At 40.9% G+C, this 22,188-nt stretch overlaps 1 protein-coding gene across 2 annotated transcripts in view; it reads left to right on the top strand.

Annotated features, from left to right (window-relative positions):
• Positions 1 to 4,788, top strand: part of pank4 (pantothenate kinase 4 (inactive)) — a 130,168-nt gene extending 125,380 nt beyond the window's left edge. For both annotated transcript variants that reach the window (XM_028807423.2, XM_028807422.2), the window contains exons 18-19: positions 94 to 162; positions 2,572 to 4,788. In XM_028807423.2, the coding sequence (XP_028663256.1) occupies positions 94 to 162; positions 2,572 to 2,785 (283 nt within the window). In that variant the 3' untranslated portion in view covers positions 2,786 to 4,788. The remainder of the gene's footprint in view (positions 1 to 93; positions 163 to 2,571) is intronic.
• The last annotated feature ends 17,400 nt before the right edge of the window (positions 4,789 to 22,188 follow it).

Raw genomic sequence — 22,188 nt, 5'->3', positions numbered from 1 at the left:
TTTTGTAGCCACTAGACCACAGATACTGATCTAAAGGACAGAGTAGGCAGAAGCAGCATCAGGAGGTCATTCCAAATTCTGTTTTATTTGCAGATCTGGGGTCCAGAAGGAGCAGTTAATCTTGGTTCAAAGTGGATCAAGTTCCCCCTGCTTAGACTTGAGGTATGTGCCAGAATAAAATATGCAGATAAATAATCTGTCAGGTCATGCCTGTTATGTCCTGTTATGTTGTTTTATTACATTTTGTCTTATAAGATTTATATATTCAGCCAGTCACTGTGAATATAGCAGTCTTGTTCTGCAGAACTCAAGTAGCAAAAATATAACTGGACATTACATTTTTTCAAAAGTTTTGCTTCCTGAAAAACTTTTGTTGATTATGATAGAAAGCTTTGAACTGATCACAAATACAATTTCAGCCTCACTGTTACCACGTAGGAATTTGGAGAAATATTAAAATAAAATGTATTAAATATAGCTTTTTTTAATCACTTATATTGCTGACACATTGCATTACTTCAGCTGAGCTGAAAATGTTTTACTGATGATTTTTTGTTTGTACATGGTATCTGATGGTTCCCATTTCAGTGTCCAACAATAATCGGCCAACACTGATAGATTCCATTGTCCTGATACCGCTGTCCTGGTGAAACCTGACTGCACTAAGTTTAGCAGGGAAAAAGTCCAAGTGTAAATGCAGAAAGTGAATCTTTAGCGACATGTTGCACTTTGTGGTTTTATTTGCTTGCAGTATGTTGTCAACAAGATAAGACACAGTTTGTTGTAGTGGCCAAGAAAATTCTCAGTATCCTTGAATGCCTTCCATGCAATTTCCTAATTTGTAGACCAACAAAAATGGCTTCCTTAATCTTGGCATCAGTTATTTGTGGCAACAGAGGTCTCAAATGTCAAAATCTTTTACCTTCCTTGTATGTGGCATTCACAAAATTTTTCATCTGTCAAAGTTTAATATGAAGAGGAGACAAAATTAGCTTTGTTTGTTAGACAAGTGGTTTATGTTGCACACTCTTCTGCCCTGGAACCAAACACTTACAGAGCAGCCGGTTCTTTTTTAAGTAATTAGAGTCTTTAGCACAACTGTCCCATTTGAAGCAGCAGTAGGTGATATATCGGCTGCATTCCTAATATCCGTGCCACACCTTTTTGGTCACCACTGATGTTTCAGTTGAAGTTGTTGTACTGTATAGCTGTACTTATGAAATGATAGTAAATCACAAAAATAGGCAATTAGAATAAAACATTATGTGACAGAAAAACTTCAAGGAAAGCCCGTGGCACTGCTGAGGTGTTATGGAAGCCCAGGATGCTTTGATAGCAGCCTTCAGCTTGTCTGCATTGTTGAGTCTGGTGTCTCTCATCTTCCTCTTGACAAATACCCCATAGATTCTGTATGGGATTTAGATCAGATGAGTTTGCTGGCCAATCAAGCACAGTGATACCATGGTAATTAAACCAGGTACTGGTACTTTTGGCATTGTGGACAGGTGCCAAGTCCTACTGGAAAATGAAATCAACATCTCCATAAAGCTTGTCAGCAGAGGGAAGCATGGAGTGCTCTAAAATGTCCTGGTAGACTGCTGCACTGACTTTGGACTTGATAAAACACAGTGGACCAACACCAGCAGATGACGTGGAAACTTCACACTGGACCTCAAGCAACTTGGATTCTGTGCCTCTCCATTCTTCCTCCAGACTCTGGGACTTTGATATCCAAATTAAATGCAAAATTTACTTTCATCTGGAAAGAGGACTTTGGACCACTGAGCAGCAGTCCAGTCCGTTTTCTCCTTAGCCCAGGTAAGACGCTTCTGACGTTTTCTCTGGTTCAGGAATGTGACAGTTGTAGCCCATTTCCCGGATACTTTGGCTTCACAATCCTCTCAAGGCTGCAGTTATCCTTTTCGTTTGTGCACCTTTTCTGACACATTTATTCCTTCCACTCAACTTTCCATTAATATGCTTGGATACAGCACTCTGTGAACAGCCAGCTTCTTTAGCAATGACCTTCTGTGGCTTACCCTCCTTGTGGAGGGTGTCAATAACTGTCTTCTGGACAACTGTCAAGTCAGCAGTCTTCTCCACGATTGTGTGGCCTACTGAACCAGACTGAGAGACCATTTAAAAGCTCAGGTTGGGTTAATTAGCTGAGTGGAGTGGGACACCAGGAGTCTACAATATTGAACTTTTTCACAATATTCTAATTTTCTGAGATACTAAATTTTGGGGTTTCTTTAGCTATAAGCCATAATCAGCAAAATGAAAAGATATAAACGCTTGAAATACTCACTCTGTGTGTAATGAATCTGTATAATATACAAGTTTCACTTTTTGAATTGAATTACTGAAATAAATTAACATTTCGATGATATTCTAATTTTTTGAGATGTACCTGTAGTTGTCACACATTTTGGTATTTTAATCAGTGCCAGCTTAGACCTGTCTGCAGGACACAAAAGTAAAAATGTATTTTACATTAAAATGTAACTATTTGAGCAATGTTGATGTTATGAAGTGATTATAATTGTTTACATTGCTGTTTCTCTCCTGTAGCCGGCTGGACAAAGGCTTAGCCACTGTTGTGCGTGAAAGACACACTGACCTGGTCATCATTGAAGGCATGGGTCGTGCTATTCATACCAACTTCTATGCTGCTCTGAGCTGTGAAAGCCTTAAACTGGCTGTCATCAAGAACTCCTGGCTAGCTGACCGGTTTGGAGGCAAGATCTTCAGTGTAGTCTTCAAATATGAGCAACCATCTAAATGAGATCATCTATATTTCAGCACATAGTCCTTTTTTTTGTTTGTTTTTGGAGCTTAGGGTGGTCGTATGGTCATGCTCAATATGTGGTTTCACTCTAGACGGTACAGCACTCTGCCAGAAAGTAGGGATCATTACATTTGAACATGTGGCCATGCAGGAATAGTTTAGGCCAAGTGGGTTGAGAATGGTGCATGATCTGTTAAACACCAAAAATCATTGCTTACCTCTATATGCTGAGATCATTTAATTGTAATTTTATTGTCTTAAACTCCGCCCAGAAGCATTTGCTGCCAGTTTTTTTATTTATGCATAATGATTTGCTAAATGCCATCATTGCAGAGCAGTGATGAAACTTTGGCATTTAAATTGGATATAGTTGTTTTGTTTTTTTTAAAGCAATATTTTTAACTGGGGTGCTGCCAAAGTGTGCAGAATGGCCATTAATGAATGCTGGAATAACTATAATAATCCAGAGCAGTCAAGTCATATGAACATAGTTGTCAGGTTTTCCAGCTGATGTGCTACTACAACTGTCTGGACTGGCCACTCAAGCTTAAGGTGCAGTTTGAAAGCATGACAGGGACAAGACAGCCTTTCCAGAATGAAGTCCATTAACCCAAACCAAGCCCATGTGTTTCATTTTTACTTTAAACACATTTATTTTAGGGATTTGGAATTTAGTTCAGTCAGTGATCTCTGTCTACAGTCCTTGTGGATTGTGAAGCTGTCCGAGTCGATTTTCCTGAACTCTTACTGTCTGTGACTTTGTCAGTGAGTTTCAAGTGCAGCTGAGCTGAGTGGTCTGTTTTTGTACTCAGGGCTATGGATCTCTCCAGCACAAGGTCTTGATTTTATTTTAATCACTCAGGGTCCAGTCATAGAATATTATGGCTCGTTTCTTCTTCTAACTTAAGTTTATCTGAAACATCATGATTCATTTCATGACTGAACATATTTGATGTGCTAGTATTCTTTTACTTATTTAAAATTAAATGCTTTTGATGGAAGGCACCCTCCCAAATAAATATATTGCGACCTTTATGATAAAATTTTTTTGATAAAAAATTATTTATATCAGTAAATGAGTGCTCAGCAGACTGTTTACCCCCTTTGCACTTGATTCAGACCCTTGCATAGAATAATAAATTAAGTATGAATCACACACTGATTTTCATCCTGGACAATTTAAACTTGTTTGTCTGAGGAATGCAGCAAGGGTGGCATAATCACGGTGAGGGTGTGCACATTAGACAGCAGTCAGACGTTTGACATTCGAGCAAACAGGAAAGTCAGTCCTGGGGTTGAATGACAACACTTTCTGAAACCAACTGGCAGCAATAGCTTAAAATGTTAAACAATCACAGCCTATCTTTTTGCTTTTGCTGACAGAATGGATTTGTTTTTTCATCATATATAATTATGTATTTTTATAATAAAAATAAGCACTTTAACTTGAGCTAAATTCACTACTCTGTGTCACATCCAGTTTCCATACAGGAGCTTTGTGTTTATTTTTTTTCTTTGTCTGATCTGTTAATGACACTTGGAAAATGTGACAGTTTTTGAAATGATTATTTTATTACAAGCTTGAAGATAAGGAATAATGAGGGCTTATTTTTGGTTGTGCTTTACTGAGTGTGATTTGGCTCAAAAAAAAATTATGTACATTTGCTTTCTTTGTGAGCAAAGCAATAACATTTTTATTTGGTGTTGAAAATAAGATGCATGTGTCCATGTCTTGAATGTGAACACATGCTTACTTTGTGTGTGCACATTATGTGTGTGTGTGCGTGTGTGTGTGTATTATATATATGTATGTATGTATGTGTGTGTGTGTGTGTGTGCGTGTGTATGTGTATATACACACACACTTGTATATGCTGTACATTAATAGTTTTCATTTATTTTGAGATGTTTCTCAAAGTTTATCTCATGGTGTCTAAAATAAATAAGTGATTTTTAACATGTATTAAATGTTAAATATACTGTATTTTTAAATGTGATAACTGTGTGCTGACTTTTATGTTTGATATATTTTTTTCGCATCATGCTGTATATGTTGTAACAATCTGAGTTGTCATTGGTTTTTCGGTGAACCAACTTTTACATTTTATGTATCTTGGGCAGCGTGTGTTTTTACAAAGCAAAAGCATATCTTTGCTGGCTGTGTCAGCTCTGATGAGTACTCATGCTGTACTTCCACCCTGTTCACCCACGTGCGTTGACCTGACCAGTAACTTCTTGAGGTATATTTGCACATTCCCTTTATTTTGGATCAGATTTTGAAGTATTACTCTGAGGGAAGGACATTGGCCTTATAAGATTATAATGAGAGTTTTTGCTTGAAGTAAAACTGCTGATCTTGTGGTCTCCACCTGCAGGCCTGTAAATCCTCCTCAGCAGATTAAAAGGCAGTGAGTTAACTTTAAGATGTTCCAGAAACTGAAAGCCCCCATTTTGAGCTCTGCTGCATTAGCCACTGTTTAAAAAAAAAAAAAGCTCCTTTGATTCAGTTCTTTGGGGTTTTCTGTGATGGAAACAAAATGTGCTTTTAGCAGTTCACGTTTATTCTCTGTGCTGTGCTTTCCTCGCTCAGCAGGAGATGTATATATTCAGTCCTCTGTTCCACTTGCATCTAGTGGGATATGCTTTGCACAGCCCCTCCGGGTAACACGCTATTGCCCCTCCTGAGCTAACCCTCTGCAGATGAGTTGTGACAATTTCTAGGCACCACACTGAGCTGCCATCAAAGCATGTAGAGGGCCCAGGGGTAGAGGGATATTCTAATCAGAGCAGTGTGGTGCCTTGCTCACTCACCTCCACCACAAAGAATGTGCCTGCTGGTGAACGTGTATGGGGCATTCCGGAGTGTTCCCATAAGAACTCGGAGACAAAAGTCAGCAGACACATTTTTAGGGTTACTCTGAAATTACACAGAAAAGAGTTGCTTTGGTGTAAATGACGTTTATTTTTACTTGGTTTGGTGTTTTTGTATGTTTTCAAAAGAGTTGACTGACCTCATTTTTCCATTTTATTATTATTCTACTTAATACATCTAGCAGCATTATACAAATGGATTTTAAGACATTAAGAGAAAATCAAAATGCATTAATAATGAGCTTAGTTGCATTATAAGGATCACAATTACTGAAAAAAATACAAACTTGGCTTATGCAGTACGTTGATCCAGGGATCTTGGTTTCATTCCCAGCCAAATCGTTGTGTGGGAGTTTGTACGTTCTCCTTATGTTTATGTGGATTATTCTCCCAGATGCTCTGTTTGCCTCCTAATTCCAAATGATGTGTTTGTACATTAGGCATTCATTGGACATGTGAGATGGGCAGGCCATGAAACACTCCAGTGGATTTAAGCACACACGGAAAATGAATCGATCATAAACCTGTTCAAATTTGTTCAACTTTTTAAAAAATGATTTATGTATGTAAACAGTTGTGACCAAAATAATGCATGTTTTAAGCTGCAAGATGCAATGTAAAACTACAGGATGAAAACTTATGGAAAGTCAAATCTTCCACATGCAATATGGTTTAGTTGACGTAGAAACCACCCCACTGTGTTACTAGTACAGTGGTACCTCTGGTCACGACCGTAATTCATTCCAAAACTGTGGATGCAACCCGATTTGGTCGCGACCCAAATGTAATTTCCCCATAAGATTGTATGTAAATACAATTAATCCGTTCCAGACCTTACGAACTGTATGTAAATATATATATTTTTTAAGCACAAAAATAGTTAATTATACCATAGAATGAACAGTGTAATAGTAAACTAAATGTAAAAACATTGAATAACAGAGAAAGGTAACATTGTAAGAGTTCGCGCTAGACCCTTACGAACTGCTCACTGTAAACTTTTTTTATTTTTAGTTTTAAGCACAGGGAAAAGAAATTAAATGCCACTTGTCTTGCGAAACTTTTAAAACCATCCTCTACTGGCTTTAAATTCCTCACCTCGAAGAAGGATTTTTTTTTCAGCAAATCGCCATGAATCCTCCTGGCTGTCGTGCATACGATCGGCTCGCTTACGCTGTCCAATGCAAGTTGCAACAGTTTTTCCACCTCTTCCAGCGCTTGAGGCCTCTGCTTGGTTAACACTGTAACTCCATTTGCAACATCAGCTGCTTTGTTAGGCCCTGTATACGCAAACAAAAGAAAATGGGAAACGGAGAATGGGAAGTCATTGGTGTGTATGAACACGTGTAGGGAAACTGGCCGCCAGTGTTTTTGTTCGCCACCAGAGCATGTGGTTGTGAACAGATGCAAAATTTTAGCAAACTTTTTGATCGTAACCCAATTTGTACATGTTTGGAAATGTTTGTGACCAGAGGTGCTACTGTACATAATACCAATGCCTGCCTGTGTTGTGTTTCTACCTGGCTGAGGCCTTGTGCCTGCACACAAGTTGTGCTCACCTACAGTATAAAGCTGGAAAAATGAATAAACCTCTTTAGACAGAGCTGTCCATTTAATCGTAAATGTTCATGTTGTCTGGCAGTTGTCTTCATGATCACATTTGCTCTAAGGTTTCTGTCCGGCTGACTACTTTATAGTAACTTCAAAGTCCATACATATGCAGAACCTGGGAACAGCTTCCGATAGGTCAATTTGTTCAAAGTTCTGAATAAGATGTCCTTTCAAAGTACTTCTGCTAATTGGCCGTGTAGCCCGTTCTCCATCTGTGCGTGATGGTCAGGGTCAGTGGCCAGCTGCTGTACACTTCACAGACTGTGACCGGTAGGAGAGCAGCCAGAATGGTCAGCACAGCTATCTTATTAATGATGATTTACTTGGGGTGGGAGGGAGTCAAGTGGGGTCCATTAGCATTTTTATGAGTCTGACCTGAGGCAGAACCAGGAGTTCAGGAAAAGCTCCCTCACCAATGCTTGTTCATCCCGGCACGTGAAACACACGATTATTAAAAATGTTTATATCCCCCTACCTACTCAGCTTTTGGCATGTATAGCATTTTAATTTGTGAGTGAAGTTCAGAGCTGTCTTGTGGGCTCGCCACTTGAAAGACAAAGGGTGAAGGTCACTTGCGATTCCAGTTTAATGGCAGGTGTAGGAGAATAGGCCAGAGGAAATGGAGACTGGCTTTGGGAACTTGGAACATAACCTGAAAGACGAGGAAGGAGCCTGAACTGGGGTGGGGAGGGATGTGGAAAAGTATTTGTCCCTTCCTGATTTCCTCTATTTTTGCTTATTAATAACACCTAATTCTTTCTGAACTCCAAATAAATTTAATCCAGTAGTCTCACTGTATCCACAGGGGATATGCTCCATGACCCTCAACCCCCACACCCCTATATATACAGTCAATCCACAGGGGTTACATTCCTGAAAAATAACACAGATAAGGAAACCACGCAAAGATACTAAAAACACCATTGATTCTACGAGAAAAGTGGGGTTAGGTTCCAGCAGGGGGAGACGGGGTGTATCAGAACATTCAGTCTTCTTAGAAAAGGTGGGTGAGTTGCTTAGAAGGGTGACCCCCTGACTCCGTAGTCTTACTTAGTGTCTTCATTGGTCAAGTTGGGAATGATGGTGATATCTGGAAGGGTGCGATTGGTAGGAATGGCTTGCCAGATCTGAACCAGAATGGTGATTTGTTACCAGATTTTGTGCTGGTCATGAATTGTCCATAAACACCATGTTCAAACACAAGGAGGCTCCTAAGTGTACCTGGTATCAGAGCCTCTTGGGCCAAAGGAGGATGATTAACTTTGTAGTTGTGTTGTTTGAGGCCATATGTTTTGGACACTTCAGTGGAGCGAGGGGCAGAGCTCTCTATTGAACAGCACTTGGTAGTGATTGGAATTCAAATCAAGGAATGTAGGCCAGAAAAACTGGAAGCCCAGATGAGCAGTTACTGTCCTGGAGGCATCCTGGCTGAAGTTTCTGTTCAAGAGGAGTTCAACTCCTACCTCTGGGAAAACTCCCATGTGCAAAGCAAAGATGGGAATATTGTGTAAAAATGGACCATGTTGAAGACCTAAGTTGTGGAAGAGGCTGCTAAAAACTGTTTTGGGGTCTCTCGCAGTGGCAGTTCTAGGCCCTGATAGTGGACTCCAGAGGTCAGGTAAGCTGTCAAACGGAAGAAGCTGGCCATCAGGTAAAGGTTCTTTGTGGAATCTTCTGGCTCGGCTGAGAGGTACTGACCGGTTAAAAGGACTGATGCAGAAGCAGAATCTCGACCATGGCAGGAGTCTGTAGAAAGGTCTTGTAGAAAGACAAAGCGATGCCCTTGAGTCTCTTCTGGGAAACAGGCATGACCTTAACCAGACTGTGTGTTAAGCAGGAATGGGGAGATGCTGTCCTGGGGAGGTTGTTGAGGGGTAGAAGAAACACTTTTAGGAACTCCTCAACTCATTGGACAAGCCCTCCTATCAGAAGGCAGTGATGGACACGTGTGGTGAGTGATCAGTCTCAAAGTCAGTCGGTCATTATCCAACCCGCTATATCCTAACACAGGGTCACGGGGGTCTGCTGGAGCCAATCCCAGCCAACAAAGGGCGCAAGGCAGGAACAAATCCTGGGCAGGGTGCCAGCCCACTGCAGCACACACATACACGCACCAGGGACAATTTAGTATCACCAATGCACCTAACCTGCATGTCTTTGGCCTGTGGGAGGAAACTGGAGCACCCAGAGGAAACCAACGCAGACACGGGGAGAACATGCAGACTCCACACAGGGAGGACCTAGGAAGCGAACCAATGACTCCTTACTGCGAGGCAGCGGCGCTACCACTGCACCACCCTGCCGCCCTCGGACTCCAGGTCTAATGTTCATTAACTCTCTGAAGGTTTTCCCCACTCACATTCTCATACAGATGTGTGTTTGGTTAACTGGTGACTCTAAATTGGCCTAGCAAGTGTGTGTGGATGATTCTGGACTGGCATTCTATGGTGTCCCCATTATCTGCAGTCCCCATGGCCCTCAATCAGGGGGGTATTTTCCGTACGTCGCTTAAATCATCCGAGATCAGATGCCTCATTTTGGATGAGTTAATGCCAGTGAAACTCATCCGGGATAGGTCGGTTTTTCAAACACAGCCGTGTATTAGATTAGTCTAGCTGGATCTAATCATACAAGATGAATGCGCGCGCCCGCACTGATTGAAAAGCCCATATATATCAAGAGTAGAAAACATGATCAGCAAGTCTTTGATAGGCTGTAACAAAATGACGAAAGAACGGGCGCATTTTTTTTTTCACACACGTGGAGCAAGACCTTTTATTCGAAGGACATGAAGAATTTCAAGATTTAATATGCACAAGGCGTAACACTGCAAAAGCAGCAAAAACCAGAAAAGATGGCTGGCAAAAAGTGGCCGACAAACTTGTGCATTGTACTTACTGAAAGCAGCGTTTCATTTCCTATGTGTCAGATTAATTATTATAAAATATGTCATAATTCCAGATCAAAGGTGAGCACGAGAACACGGGAACAGGTTAAAGTGAAGTACAAGAATATACTTCAAACTGGTAAATATTGGTATATAACTATTTAAAGAATTGTTGACATAAAGAATCATATATAATGTAAAGAACATTAATTTTAAAGCTAATAAGAAGGCAGACAAGCAAAAAACAGGTGGAGGTCCACACGCTCCAGACCTAACCCCTGCAGAAGAGTTGGCTCTCCAGCAAAATGCCCATCGCCCTGTTTCTGAGGGCATTCCAGGGGGAAGTTCCTCCTCAGAACCAGTGGCAGGATGCAGTGGTCACTTCATTTCAGGTAAAGGATGGTCATTGCATATATTTGTCCTCAATGTGTGCCATAGGTATGTTCCATATAGCCCTCTTTTTTTGGGGGGGTCAGTTGCAGAGAATGTCATATCCCTAGAACCTGTGTCTGACCAACGAGATATTGACGAAGGTCAAATATTTGATGAAGACACTGTGTCTGATTATTCATCAGGAGGAGAGGTACATTTTCCAAATAATGTTTGATCAAACTCCACTCTGATCAGTCCCATGTGCCCCAATCACATTTGGAAATCCTGGTAATGAGAATGTTAGGCTGATTGTGAGATTCTTTATGGAACTGTGGGTGTTTTTGCCTGTGTGTTACCTACCTGCAATGACATGAAACGCCTCTTTTATTGTCTGCACACGCAGGTGTCCAGGAAGCACTATGAAAACCCGAAGGAAATATTTCAGAGCCAAACAGACTTTATGAATTGCCTGGCAAACTTTACTTTTAGATAGATTTTCCGCATCGCCTACAGTATATAAAAAAAGTGCTGCTTGTAAAAAACCTCAAAGCAATGCATACTGCCTGTGTGGTTGTGAGAGCCCGACTTCGCCGAGTTTGACTTCGAATATAAGGTCCTAATAAATTTTTGAGGTACAATATTCCCTCTCGGCTAAAGCGGTATCTTTCGAAAAGAATTTCCTCCGGGAGCAATAAAGGATCTTGCCCTCTCTATATGAAATTCTCTTCTTATAATTTGCGTAGCGATATCAATTGGTCGCTCATTCATGAACGGCGAAGTCATGACTAGATGAATTCCACGCACGGACGCTGATTAAGTGTGTGAGCTAATCCTTGTTTACGTCGAACACACCTGCTCCGAGCAGGTTTGAGGATTAGGATGTGTTGCTATGACAACACTTCCAGCAAGAGTTTCGAAAAACCGACAGATCCAGGATCAGGCCAAATCGTCAACAATTACATCCGGCTAAATGAGTAATCCACGTACGAAAAATACCCCCAGGTTATGCAGGATTGAGAATGTAATGTTATCAAACCTGTGCTGTTTCTAGCAAAGAGGATTTAGCCAAGTGGCCTGCAGTGGTAAGAAAAGTGCAGCCAACTGACTTTGTTAAGGTGCGTTGTCCCTTTAAGGAATGTACTGTTGAAGAGACTCCTCTTAAGGACTTTCACATCTGGAAGGTGCAGGTAGATAAGACTAAAGATGTGCAAGTTCCCGTCCTCTCGCGCTTCTCATGCTATTTATTTTCTGGTATGTTTTTTCTTCTATTCCTCCATTTTTTTGATAAGCCGTTGCTCCTATTTTTTCATGTTATTCATAACATTTCTGATGTTATTATAACACTAACCAAGAATGAAAAGAAGTGTTGATAAATGTCAAATGTTGGAATAAGTAGCGTTGTAAGACATTTGACGGGATATCCATGTAGGCCAGCCAACTGAGAGGTGTGATGAGCCAAGAGCCATAATAGAAGATGAAGGGTGAACATTGAATATCACTGTTGAAACCCACAGACGTTAGGATTCTACATGGTGGGTCACTGGCTGGCATGTGGAGTCAGTCTGTAAGACTTTCTCAAGCAGACTCATGGACAAAGTTCAAGACAGTGGGTGCTACAAAACTGAATGAGGGTTTGAAAAAAGCCAAAGATCTGCATGAGAGATGGAGACCTTGACCTGTTTAAATTCAGAAACACCAAAGCCCTTTGGATCTTTGGTCAGTGGGCTAGAAATCAGCACAGTGTAGCCATTGACGTAGTGCAGAATGTGGGGCCCTCCCTGAGAAAAATCATTCAGACAATCCCTGATTTAACAATCTCATATTTCGCATTCTCACACATTTAACATTCTTTCAATGTGAGAACAAAGATCTTGTCTGAAGAAGTGTGAGTCTTCTAAGGCAACATTCACGCTGCAGCTAAAAGCTACGCAATCCTGATTTTTTTGTGTTTTTTGTATTTTGACTTCTCAGCTTAATTTTATGTCTAATTCAAATCAGCCAATCCTGAATATTCCCCGCATACCTAAAATGAAGCAGTTGCACAATAAAAGATGCTGGTTGCTGCTGTGCTTCACATCATTGTAGTGGGCGCGTGTGAAATCATCAGCTCTTGATGGCAAGGAAGAGAGTGAAGAAACAAAAAGGTCTGAGCTGCTGGTTTGTGCCCATTTACGACTAACGGTATTCTGCACGTAGACATCCCATGGACTGAGAAGAACAGTTGGTGTGAGCGCAGAGTAAATCCCTTTGAAAAGTTCTTGATTCCACATTGATGATCACACTCCTCTTGAAAGATCAGATCAGTTTCAAATATGAGTGAAAAAATAGGAATGGAACTGGATATTTGGTTTCAGATATTGCATGCAGTGTTGTATGTGGTGGTTTAACAACGGCGCAGTTCATACCAACAACATGGGGGCAGTCATTAAAATAACAAGCAGAAACAACAAAAATGACAATAACAATTCAACAGATAAATTGAAGTTGGGTAATCTTAAAAATATCTGTACTTAAAATGTATATTAAAAAAATTAAATTGGACTTCACTAAAGGGATCAGAGAAATGTTTTTTTTTCTTCTCGTCAGTCCCTATATGAATTCACCACATGAATGTTTTATTGTATTTCAAACTTGCCTGCCTCTTGACTGAAGTCACCAACTGTTTCTTCGGAGACCAAATTAAATGAAACCCACGCCATGCTTGGTCAGTTTGTTGTAATTTGGGAGAAAACTGCTGTGGCGTTACCATATAATAATGAAATGTTTTGAGACTCCAGTGCTGATGTCTCCTTCTTTCGGTGTTATTTTGTCCACGGTCAGCGGCTGTCAGGTTGCTCTGCACGTCTTTTACTAAGCTTGTGGTCTTCGACATCTACGGAAAAGCCTCTTCTGCCACATTTGCTACGATGCTCAATTCACCTGACGTGCAGAATCATAGTCTGCTGCATTTGTGACACGGGCAGCACTTCGCCAGTTTCCTTTTCCAGTGAAGACGTTCTCAGTAGCAGTTTGGCAGTGGCCTGTTGGGCAGCGCTTAGTACTTTTCTTTTTAATACAATGGATTTCTTCTTTGTCTGCCTATCGCACTCGCCCATCTGATGCCATTAATTTCTCACATCAGGCACATCAGCAACTCATTGCCTATAAAAGCAAACAATATATATTGTTATTTTTTCATAAATATATTCTGATGAGGGGGCACTTTGGGTCCGGAGCCATAAAGGCGTCATTGCATCAATTGGTAGCATTTGTGAATAAATGAAGTAAACTACTGACTGAGCTCGTGAGTTAGCTCGTGTTGATGTATGCAGCAAGCGTCCTTATAATATCAGGAACACACTGAGATTTCATAAAAATGTTACAGTTCAGAGAATGTTTTTGTGGAGCCTGATACTGATCTCAGTAAATTAAGGTTTGGGGTTCTTTGCATTAAAAGGAAGAGCTACGAGAATTTTATACAAGGAAGCCTTCCAATATTAAGAACTGGTATGTACAACATGCAATACGTTTCTGGGTAAAAAGGTTTGCTTGTACTGTACCATGCAAAAGTTTGGGGGCCCAAGCTTAAAATGTCTGTTACTGTGAATAGTTAAGTGAGCACAAGATGAACTGATCACCAAAAGGTCAAAGATGACACATTTCTTTAATATTTTAATCAAGATTACATTTTTATTTCCATCATTCATAAGTACAAAATACCAAAAAAATGAAAAGGGCCTGAAGCAAAAGTTTGCCACCTGACATGGTCAGTACTTAGTAAGACCCCCTTTTGGCAAGTATCACAGCATGTAAATGCTTTTGTAGCCATCTAAGAGTCATTCAGTTCTTACTTGGGGTGTTTTTGCCCATTCGTCCTTACAAAAGGCTTCTAATTCTACAAGATTCTTTGACTGTCTTTTGAGATCTGTCCACAGACTTTCAATGATGTTTAGGTCAGGGGACTGTGAGGGTCATTGCAAAACTGTCAGCTTGCACCTCTTGAGGTACTCCATTGTAGATTCTGAGGTGTGTTTCTGATCATTATCTTGTTGTAGGATCCCATCCTCTTTTTAACTTCAACTTTTTTACAGATGGTGTGATGTTTGCTTCCAGAATTTGCTGGTATTTGAATCCATTCTTCCTTCTACCATTGACATCTTCCCTGTGCCACTGGCTGCAACACAAGCCCAATATATGATCGATCCAATCCCATCTTAATACATGGAGAGGTGTTCTTTTCCTGGAATTCTGCACTCTGCTTTCTTCAAACATACCTTTGTATACTGTGGCCTAAATGTTTTACTTTGACTTCATCAGTCCACAGAACTTGTTTCCAAAATGTATCAGGCTTATTTAGATGTTCATTTGCAAACTTCAGGCATTGAATTTTGTCTCTAGGATGCAGAAATGCTTTTCTTCCATTGCCTCTACCATGAAGGTCACATTTGTTCAGATGTCCCTGCACAGTGGAACAGTGCACCACCACTCCACAGTCTGCTAAACCTTCTGGAAGGTCTTTTGTAGTCTAACAGGGGTTTTTATTTGCCTTTCTGGCAATCCAACGAGCAGATCTTTCAGGAAGTTTTCTTGGTCTTCCAAACCTCAACTTGACCTCCACAGTTCTTGTTAACTGCCATTGAAATGTGTCATCTTTTAATTGTATGCCTTTTGGTGATTAGTTCATCTTCTGCTCACTGAACTATTCACAGTAACAGACATTTTAAGCAAGGGTGCTCAAACTTTTGCATGCCACTGTATATAATTTGTTCTTGCGCTTTTACATTTCCACTTTCTCAGGTAGGGTACCATCTTGTGGGGTCAGACGTGATTGTTCAATGAGAGCACACAAATGGGGACAATGCGTTCAAAAGTGTGTAGTGAATAGTGAAGAAATCTGCCACTGAAAAGGCTCCGGCCACAGGACTTCTTCCTAAAACACCCACCCCCAATTCCTCCAGTCCGTGCACTTTAAACTTTCAGGGTTTCAGCGAGAGAGTAAAAGCAACTCAATAACAGACTTGACGCTGAGAGAAAATAAAAAGCTCAAATTGGTGTTACCTTTTCAGGAGCTCTGTAGCACAAGTCAAACGAAGCGTAATGATTGATCTAATTTATATGACATCTTTCTGTCATTCTGACTGCTGCATCACTTATAAGACATAAAAACAGCAAACAGAGTTTAGATAAGCAGTGTGGCCTTTGGATATACAACGTGTTAAAACGCACTTCCAATTAGACACCAAGGTTAACTTCAGTTATTCTGTAACGGCCGACCCCTTTACCCAGCCGGCAGCTACACCTCCAAGACCTGTGGCCTGGATAATTTACTGAGAGAGAATCAAACTATCAAGCCGTACTTCTAACCACTTAAACTTTTCCCCACAATCGACGGTGTAAATATAAGTACACAAAAGCAGGATGTAAAATTAAACGGATTAAATGTATTAAACAACAAGACATGCAAAAAATAGAAAACATATAAATATAAATATCCCTCCACCCCAGCAACAACAAGACACCACCAAATATAAATACAACAAAAACCCTCCCTTGCCCCTGTAACATATAAACACACAACACGAATAACAAAAATTGAATGATATACGGAAATGAATGTGAACTTGAGTCCGGTAATAAGAAACTGTCCTGATTGTGGTTGACTGAATTAGCGAAAAATGAGTCGTTTGATTTTCCCCGGACAAAATGGAGCAGCCTCACCGTGAATCCTCGGTGCGTGGTGGATGATTAATTCCGACCCCGGGGTCTCCCGTGATGAGGTTCTTGAAGCAAGTCCGGCGGATAGAAAAACAAACTGGATGGAAATGCGCGATGTGGAATATAACAGGTACAGATGGCTCGTGGTCGTGAATGTGAAAAAAAATCTCCTTCTCTCCTCTCCTCCTGCTGGCTTAAATAGTCCTGTGACGGCAGTAATTGATTAATTGTGAACAGGTGTTTTCCAGGTTTGCGGCTGTGGTCTCCTTCCATCATCGGGGGACGGCATTAACTGATACACATACAAACAGCAAACGGGACAATGAAACGAGACGCACTCAGAACTGACATTTACAACACTAACTATGTGGCCCCGCTACAATTCATTTAGATGTTCATTCAGAAGGTAGATGTTGTGTAGATTCATCTGTGCATCTACTGGAGTTGTTACACATATTAGTTAGTTCGGGTGTTTTGAGAACTGAAATCTGTATCTCCTGTGGCTCTTTGTCATCAGCTCTCTTGACGGCAGTCCTTTTGACAGAGTGTGGTACACCATTTACTCCAAACGTATATTTTGCAATTTATAATATCATAAATGTAGCAGCTAATGCTTTCAAATTCACATCGACTCCTACACTATTGTTGTAACGCTGAACAACGGAGAGTGTAGACAGGACCCGCAACAACATATCTCTCTCTTCGACTACTCGTCCATGGATGTTTTTCAATGCCAATGGATAATCTGTTGCAACACAAAGGTTTTTCCCTTGCAACAGGCTATTTTTATTTATCACACATGCAATGTGCTCTCCGCATCCACAACACACATTTATATGTTGAATGAGAGTCTTTTTGGGCGACTTTTCGAGCAAAGCTTGGTGTCTGTCAGAGCAGGTTAACGAGAGCACCTCTGCTCTTTGCAGTTTAAAATCACCGCCCCTGCTTTGAGTGCCGCCTTCATGAGGCATTGGATTGGTTTAGTGATGTGACACTCAGTCAGCCGTCTAACTGTTCCCACGCATGGCTGTCTCCAGACTTACAGATTCTACGTATGGCTCTGCGAGACTAGGTACTTTCTAACCGCTGAGCTCAAGCTCCCTTCAGTCATGAACAGATTTGAAAATGGACTTGTGGACTTCTGTGTTTGCTCATTTCTTATCTACAGGAGTCTGCTGGTCACGCATTCAGCAGCCCATTGAAACATCAGCTTTAGCTCTGAGTGTATGCCAGCACTGCAATGGCAATTTAACGAGTGTGTATGTCTATGAGAGCTAACACAACCCCAAATGGCAGCACACACAAGGTGAGCTGAGACAAACACTTCTGCTTAGACATACCCAATAGGGAAGCACCAAAATGTTTACTTCAATAATATTTTTCATTTGCAGTCAGATTAACAGCTTCCTCTAAAATCTGGTTTATGACATTTTCTTAACTGTAAAATACGCTTTCAAAATATTCAGGGAGTGCTTTACTGGCTGTGACACTAACAGATATGTTGGAGCAAGCAGGATGTGTGCTCTCCTTTTATTTGTATTATTTTATAACCCATGCCTGACAGTGCCTTTTACCTTCCAGAAGCATTGATATTTTCTCGTTGTAATTATCTAGTCCAGAAGTCGTAAGGGTTTTCCTGACGCTCATCCTCCCCGAGGTGTCACGGGCTCAATAGAGAGCTCTTGATTCATTAGGTTTCCTGCCGCTATTATTCATAATCCATGGCACTAATGACTGCTATTGTTACATGGGAGATGCTCTACTTATAATCATTTGGTGCTTTGAGATAATGATGAGCGCAATTCGGGGGCTACATATTTTACAAGTGATCATTATGTCTGTATGTTAAAATAGCTTTTCAGGTAATGGCGGATTGCCTTTAGAAGTTTACTTGAAATCAAAAAGCCATGTAAACCAGAAGTCCCAGATGCAGACCCAGAAGTACACTTTTGTGTTCATGGAGCCAGCAGTCCTTCTCTCTGTAATTTATGTCATTAATTCTCTGCCTAATTGTGTGTAGTCCCCAGCTGTTCGTCATGATTTTGGACGAGGCCTTTCGACCGGAGATCATTCAGGCCACCTGCAGAAGAGTGTCATGAGGGACACAGGTGTAGGCCAGTCGGTCTAGCAAGCTCAGCATGGAGTGAGAATTCACTTAGGATGGAGTCTACAGCTGCCAGAAATGGTCGTGGTGGCGGGGGTGGAGGGGGGTATTAATCTCGAGAGACAAACTTGATATTAGAGAATCAGCAGGGCAGCCTTCAGCAGGTTTAGGAATTAATGCCATGAAGTGCTTATGTGCAGGCTGACCAGTAAAAAGACACCTTAGAAAAAACAATTGCTAGAAATCTCCAACCATTTGGTGCTTCTCTTTCTTCGAAATATATATACTGTACATGTGTGCTTTTAAACACATGTGGGTGGCTGAAGATGATTCAATTAAATGTCTACCCATTGTCGAATTAGTTCAGGACCTTGAGACTTGCACCCTGTCCTAGATGAGTTGCTACACATGTCTGTGGAATTTGGAAGGAAAAGTCATGCTGACCATGGGGAGATGATGTGAACACCATCCAGACAGCGTCTGGGTCAGGATTTGATTTCAACCTGACATCAACGCTAGCCATTGTGCCTGAGCAGAATCTGAAGGGAAATACACAAAAACTGTATAAAGTTCCCATCTTGTACACCATGTTGCATTCATCTTGTAGACTGTTAGAATAGACCTGAAGGCAGTGACTTGTAAAGCCACAGAGTGCTGTAGGGTCAGCTACATCCGGGGGTCAGTTGGCATAGGAGGTATAAGTTAATGCCACAACACTGGAAGAAGGCAATGTACAGACATATAAATGAGCAATCCGGCAAGTATGGAGTCAAGTGTATCCAGCAACTCTAAAGCTTCCATGACCTTATAAAATAACGTATAATCTGATCTGAGGTGGAATTGGAGATATTTTACAATGGATGCTTATCTACTATGCATGGATGTGAAATACCCATTATTATATGAAACTGGTAAAAGCCAAATTGTGTTTGCAAGTTTGACATCTAGTGGGATACTAAGAATTTTAAACTGGTGGCAGGGCTGAAGTGCAAGCAGGTGTTACTGTAGAATAAAATGGGGGGGTGGACATAAAGGTTTGAGCCTGACAGGTTAAGAGAAACACCAGTAAGACTAAACACATTTTATTAATCATTCTAATCCCATTAACACTAACACACTTCTAATGAAGCTCACAAGAGTAGCAAAGGTTTTGCCTCACTTGTGCAACTGCCCTTCAGCAGCTGACTTGATGTCTTCATTATTGTCCCATGAAGGAACACCTTCAGATTTAGGAGTGGGGTAGTCACCCAGGGCTAGGTTTGGTGTGACATCTCTTCAAATCCACAGTTTTGCAGAGTGGCCTTTATAACACTTGAAGTTTGTGAAGCAGCATGGAGAAGGTCATCAGCTTTCCTTCTTGCTTTTTCTCTGCCTCAAATGACAAAGGAAACCAGCATAATAGGGGCAGGACAGCTTCTGTGAGCCAATTGACATGTGTAATCAATGTGGACTACACCCTCACCATCATAAGAAACATTGTACATGTGATCTTGTCAGCACTGGCTTTGACTTTTCATTTTTCGGTGTGTAGAATCATTACCATCCATAGGCCAAATTGTTGTCTAGTTGTGGGGATGCATCCAAGTTTCATCTCCAACTTCTTCAGTTCAGGAGTCAACATTCTAGCTACTCCATGTTCCCAGACCTGGCCCATGTTTGATTATTCTGAAGAGTGGGTTCAAGTACCACCCAGAGCTGGGGTGATGAAGTTCTGTCCTGTGGCCCCTTGTGCTGCAGGGTTTCATTTCCATCACTTTCACATTCAATGAGACATTTGACCTAAAACTGATCTCATTGTTTCATTGGCCTGACTTTTATCTTTCTTCTCAGTAGAAAACCTCAGGAGCGTAAGATTTATATTTATCAGGTATATATAAATATTTGTATTTTTGCCATAGCACTTAACTCTCTCTCATCGATTTCTATTAATTCACCTGTTTTGCTTCCTAAAGTCAGGCATTTTCTAACCCACTTAGTCTTGAACAGGGTCACTGGAGTCTATCGCAGCTAGCACAGGGCGCAAGGCAGGAACAAACCCTGGACAGGGTGCCAGTCCATCACAGGGTGAACACCCCAACCACACACTAGGGACAATTTAGTACACCAATCCACCTGGCATCCATGTCTTTGGACTGTGGGAGGAAACCCACACAGACACGGCGAGAACATGCAACATTGACTTTATATAAGAATATTGTGAGATATGAGGTAGAGTGCCTCATATCCCTCCATGCAGGGAGGACCCGGGACACGAACCCCAGCCTCGTATCTGCAGCAGCACTACCACTGCACCACCATGCTGCCTTACTCCCTAAAGTGTATCCTCATAATGACAACTGATGAAAAGCACAGCAAACATGACAGTGCACAACACTGAATTCTGAAGGACATTAGATGTCTGAAGGTGTCAGTCCCACTAAAGCATTCATCAGTAATTAACCAAAACAACTTGAAAAGTGGAATGGAAATTATCATTGTTATCATGAGTGTGATAAAAGACATGAAAGTATCTGTAACTCTAACCCTACAGAAATGCTTTCTACATTCCAATTAAAAATTTCAGAAACCCAGTTTTGTACTTTCCACATTGACCCCAAAACATTGAAACTGAGAAGAAAGCAGTTTGTTTAATTAATGCAGAAGCCCAATTAAAAGCAAACATTGGTTGGGCTGAAAGCCTGCAGCCTCGGGAGTCCCCCAGGACTGAACTTGGGGGCCATAGCCTCTGCCATCCCATACACCATCACTCTTTGATTCAACATCACAATCCACTCTACTGTGCCATCAATGTCAAAGCCTGGCCATGCTATGGGTCAACTCAAAGAGACATCCTGCCACAATGGAGTTCAGCTGCTTGTCTCTTGATTAGTGCCGACTGGTCTGTGTACTCTTTCTTGACAAGATTTCATCTCTGAGTGCATACAAACTCCATGAAAACGTATAAGCCGTCGCTGCTAGAAACTTATTCTCATATCCAAGAGATCATTTTGGGCCACATTTGCAAAATCAGGACTATAGATAGATAGATAGATAGATAGATAGATAGATAGATAGATAGATAGATAGATAGATAGATAGATAGATAGATAGATAGATAGATAGATACTTTATTAGGGCACCCCTTTGGGGTTCAGGCTCTTGATCAACCCCTCATACACTCATTGCTTATCCATTCATGAGATTAAAGTTTAAAATTAATTTCAAGATTGTGCAGAAACTTAAGCCTAATCAAAAGCATCGAAGGAACCAACCCCATATTTGGTGCCAGTCAATTGCTGGGCACCCTGGCGTGCAGGCACACAGGCAGTGACCAGGCTAGGAATCAAGTTAGTATACACACAGTAAAATGATCATCATTATTTTCATCATCTGTCCATCTAGTGGAGAATCCTAAAGAACCTAACCTGTATGCCTTGCCGTAGGTGTGGAGTGTGGGAAGAAAATGTGCTAATGCCATAAAGGCCAGGAGTAACACAGTGTTTTATAGCTAAGACACAATTCATGAAACGACTCCCCCTTTCCCCAAAACCATCAACACAACTTCAAAATCACACACTCGTCTGTGTGACCCTTAAATGTCCATGTCAAAATTAAATATAACTCCCAAAAACATTCACTTTCCATCAGAATCAAACTTTGCCATCATATGACACACACATGAAGTCAAAAACACAAACACTGGTGCTAAACAAAAAAAAAAAAAATCATAAACTTACAACAAAAACCTTTCATGTTTGGGAATTTGTGCCCTTTTTTTAGATTTGTAGCTGACAGAAAATTGCATGCACAGCAAAAATACAACAAATTGTTGTTTGAGGCAAATGTTTTCTTTGCACTGTTGAGTTGGAAATGAAAAAACCT

This window comes from Erpetoichthys calabaricus, chromosome 8 (genome assembly GCF_900747795.2).
Source record: "Erpetoichthys calabaricus chromosome 8, fErpCal1.3, whole genome shotgun sequence".
Classification (NCBI taxonomy): domain Eukaryota; kingdom Metazoa; phylum Chordata; class Cladistia; order Polypteriformes; family Polypteridae; genus Erpetoichthys; species Erpetoichthys calabaricus.
This window is presented reverse-complemented; position numbering and strand designations above follow the sequence as displayed.